The sequence below is a fragment of the Tripterygium wilfordii genome, chromosome 8 (assembly GCF_013401445.1).
Source record: "Tripterygium wilfordii isolate XIE 37 chromosome 8, ASM1340144v1, whole genome shotgun sequence".
Classification (NCBI taxonomy): Eukaryota; Viridiplantae; Streptophyta; class Magnoliopsida; order Celastrales; family Celastraceae; genus Tripterygium; species Tripterygium wilfordii.
Genome location: NC_052239.1, coordinates 370,234 through 373,067, shown reverse-complemented (window position 1 = coordinate 373,067; position 2,834 = coordinate 370,234). Strand labels below are relative to the sequence as shown.

Here is a 2,834-nt window from a genome sequence, read left to right as displayed (position 1 = left end):
ATAAAAGCTTTTAACTTTTAAGAGTCAACACTGTTAATCCATGAATTTGGCCAACTAATTTAAGAATACATGGAATTTTTTAAAAAAATCCAATACATTTGGTACTTTTTTAAAAAATTATTGCCTAAAACGTATTTTAAATCCAATAGATTTGGAAATTTTTTTTTAGAAAAAATTATTTCCCAAAAAGGGCCTAGAGTGGGCCACCCCTAAATACTAACCCAGATATTGCTTTCCCAATTTTTTTAATTGTTTTTGAAAAAAAAAAGATAATTATAATAATATTTTATTTGATTTATGGCTTTTCCAATTTCGGCTGTTGGGATCCTATAAAACAGCGATTTCAGTGTTCTTTTGGTCTTCACGAAAACAACTCTGGTACTTCTCTCCCATCTTTATTCTCTCTCTCATTTTTCTTCCTCCACATTCGCCATTCCTCCTCCATCTTGTTTCCATTCACACTCCATTGTTACTCTGTTTTTCGGTCTTTTCTACTGGATCTTCCATTGTTGGTCGACCGTAAGGCTTGTGTACGTAGCCTTTGTGAGTCTCTTATCTTATTCCCAACCCAAATCGTTAAAATCTTTTTGGGGGTTTTGCAAGGTTTATGTCTGTTTGGTTTTTCTCCTTTTTCTCTCCGCTTTTGTCTGTGAGAGTTTCTTTACCTTTTACTGTGGCCTTATTATTCCCTGATTTTCAAGATCTTCATCTGCGATGCTGATAGCGATTTTTTGAGAAAGAAAATCAGTATTCCAGATTGAAAAATGGACCAAAACATTCTGTGCCCAATCAAGTACACAGAACATCGACATGTTACCAAAAAGTTCAGAAAGCCCTCTTTGAAACCCAGAAAGTTTTCCGATGACCGGAACCCAGGGGACCAAATACCCAGAGTCCTGCGGATATCGGTAACCGACCCAGATGCGACGGACTCATCCAGCGATGAAGAAGAAAATTTCTTTGGTCGTCAGCGAGTGAAGCGATATGTGAACCAGATTAACATCGAAGCCAGCTGTAAAGCAAGTAGTACAGTGGTCGCCAATGGAAGGAAGAGAACTGCTACCGAGACACCGTCTCGTCAACTAGTCAAAGTTCAGACGACAGAGACAACAAATGGCAGGAAGTTCAGAGGAGTACGACAACGGCCTTGGGGTAAATGGGCGGCTGAGATTCGCGATCCGGCGAGACGTGTACGGCTGTGGTTAGGGACTTACGACACGGCGGAGGAGGCGGCCATGGTGTATGATAATGCCGCGATTAAACTGCGAGGACCAGACGCTCTGACAAACTTCGTGACACCTCCGGCAAGAGACGAAGAGAAGCCGAGTTCAGTTGATTCCGGTTACGAATCAGGCGATGAGTCCCAATCTCACAATCTCTGTTCCCCAACTTCTGTTCTTAACTTTAGGAGTTCTCAGACTACTGAAGAGGAAGAACCACAAAAGCCCCAAAAGTCAGTAGAACTATCGGTTCAGACTAAACCGGTGGAGGACCTCAAACCGGTAAAGGAAGAGCCTATGGAGTATCAAGGGGAGAGCAGTATTTCCGATGAAATCGGAAACTACTTTCCGATTGGTGAGGAGTTACCATTCCTTGACGACTTCTTCAACTTTCCGACTTCGGAACCGTTGTTCTTCGACGACCCATCTCCGGCACCGATGCTTCAAGAAAGCATATCCGATGAAGATTCGGGTGATATTTTCCTTGACACGCCCATTGATTTTGGGTTATCGTCCTCATTGTCGTTGTACCAAGACGACTGTTTCCAAGACATTGGGGATTTATTCTTCTCAGAACCGCTTGTGGCTCTTTGAATGTGAGAGTGAGATAGTACTGTGTTCATGGTGGTAGTGATGGTCACCGCTTCTGGCTTGCCGGAAGATTGGCGGATTTTGTAACGGCGGTGACTTTAAGTTTCGGCTAGTTTTGTTTTTATTATTAAGTGTTTTTTTTTTTGCATCATTAATATTAATATTATTTATGTAGTTAATTATCTCCGTTAGAATTTAACGGAATAATGAGTGAAGTTTTGGTAGAAGAGCATGTGCCTTATTTTCAATAATTAGAAGACTTCTTAAGGGTGTATGAGTTTGAGAAGGCAATGAATCCTATAATCCATTTCCTTATTTTTGGTGTTTAGTTTCATTTCAGGCTCAAAGAGATACGTGCTTTCTCATATGGCAACCACTTTTTCCAATTTTGAGTCAATTTTGATGACTCAAAATGCAATTTTTTCAAAGGTCCTGTGCCCAAGTATAGGTCCACATAATTTCTTTTGAGAAAATGTTTAGGGAGAATGATAACAGAACTCAGCAATTGATATCCCATTTATTTAAGCTCCTAAGTTAAGACTCAAAAGATCCAAATGAATCATATGGAGATCCAAGTGAATCCATACACTATACATGATGCATATGAAATCAGATGTGTACAATTCAATAGTTGGGACAACTCTCATACAATGACTCGTGTATAAGGACCAATAGTATAATTAGTATTGTGACATTTCATAGGTAGTTAGTGCCAATTCATGGGTGGCTGTTAATTATTTGAAATTTGAATTATAAATTAATTATTTTCATTCCTAGCTACCTGTGATCCGGCGACAATACATAAAATGCCGTGATCGTATTGATTTGGATACACCACGTCAGCATATGATTTGGCATTCCATGACCATTGAATATTTTTCCCTTTCTTTTATTCAAGTAATGCACAAATTTAGATTATACATGTGTCACAGTCTATATAGCCATGTTGGCATTCCTTTTGCCGCACACGAGTTGGCGAGATTTGCGGTTATGGCCGGTCTAAACGAGTAGGAGTCGCCGAGT

General features: G+C 39.8%; 1 protein-coding gene across 1 annotated transcript; it reads left to right on the top strand.

The window, feature by feature from the left end:
• The first annotated feature begins 370 nt into the window (after window positions 1-370).
• On the top strand, window positions 371-2,126 carry LOC120003300 (ethylene-responsive transcription factor CRF4-like). The gene has a single exon (XM_038852229.1). It carries the CDS (start codon window positions 765-767, stop codon window positions 1,812-1,814), a length of 1,050 nt encoding a protein of 349 aa, XP_038708157.1. The 5' UTR covers window positions 371-764; the 3' UTR covers window positions 1,815-2,126.
• The last annotated feature ends 708 nt before the right edge of the window (window positions 2,127-2,834 follow it).

What these genes read in the sequence shown, in the direction of transcription:
- LOC120003300 (XM_038852229.1), top strand. Translation starts at nt 765, where the DNA reads ATGGACCAAAACATTCTGTGCCCAATCAAGTACACAGAACATCGACAT.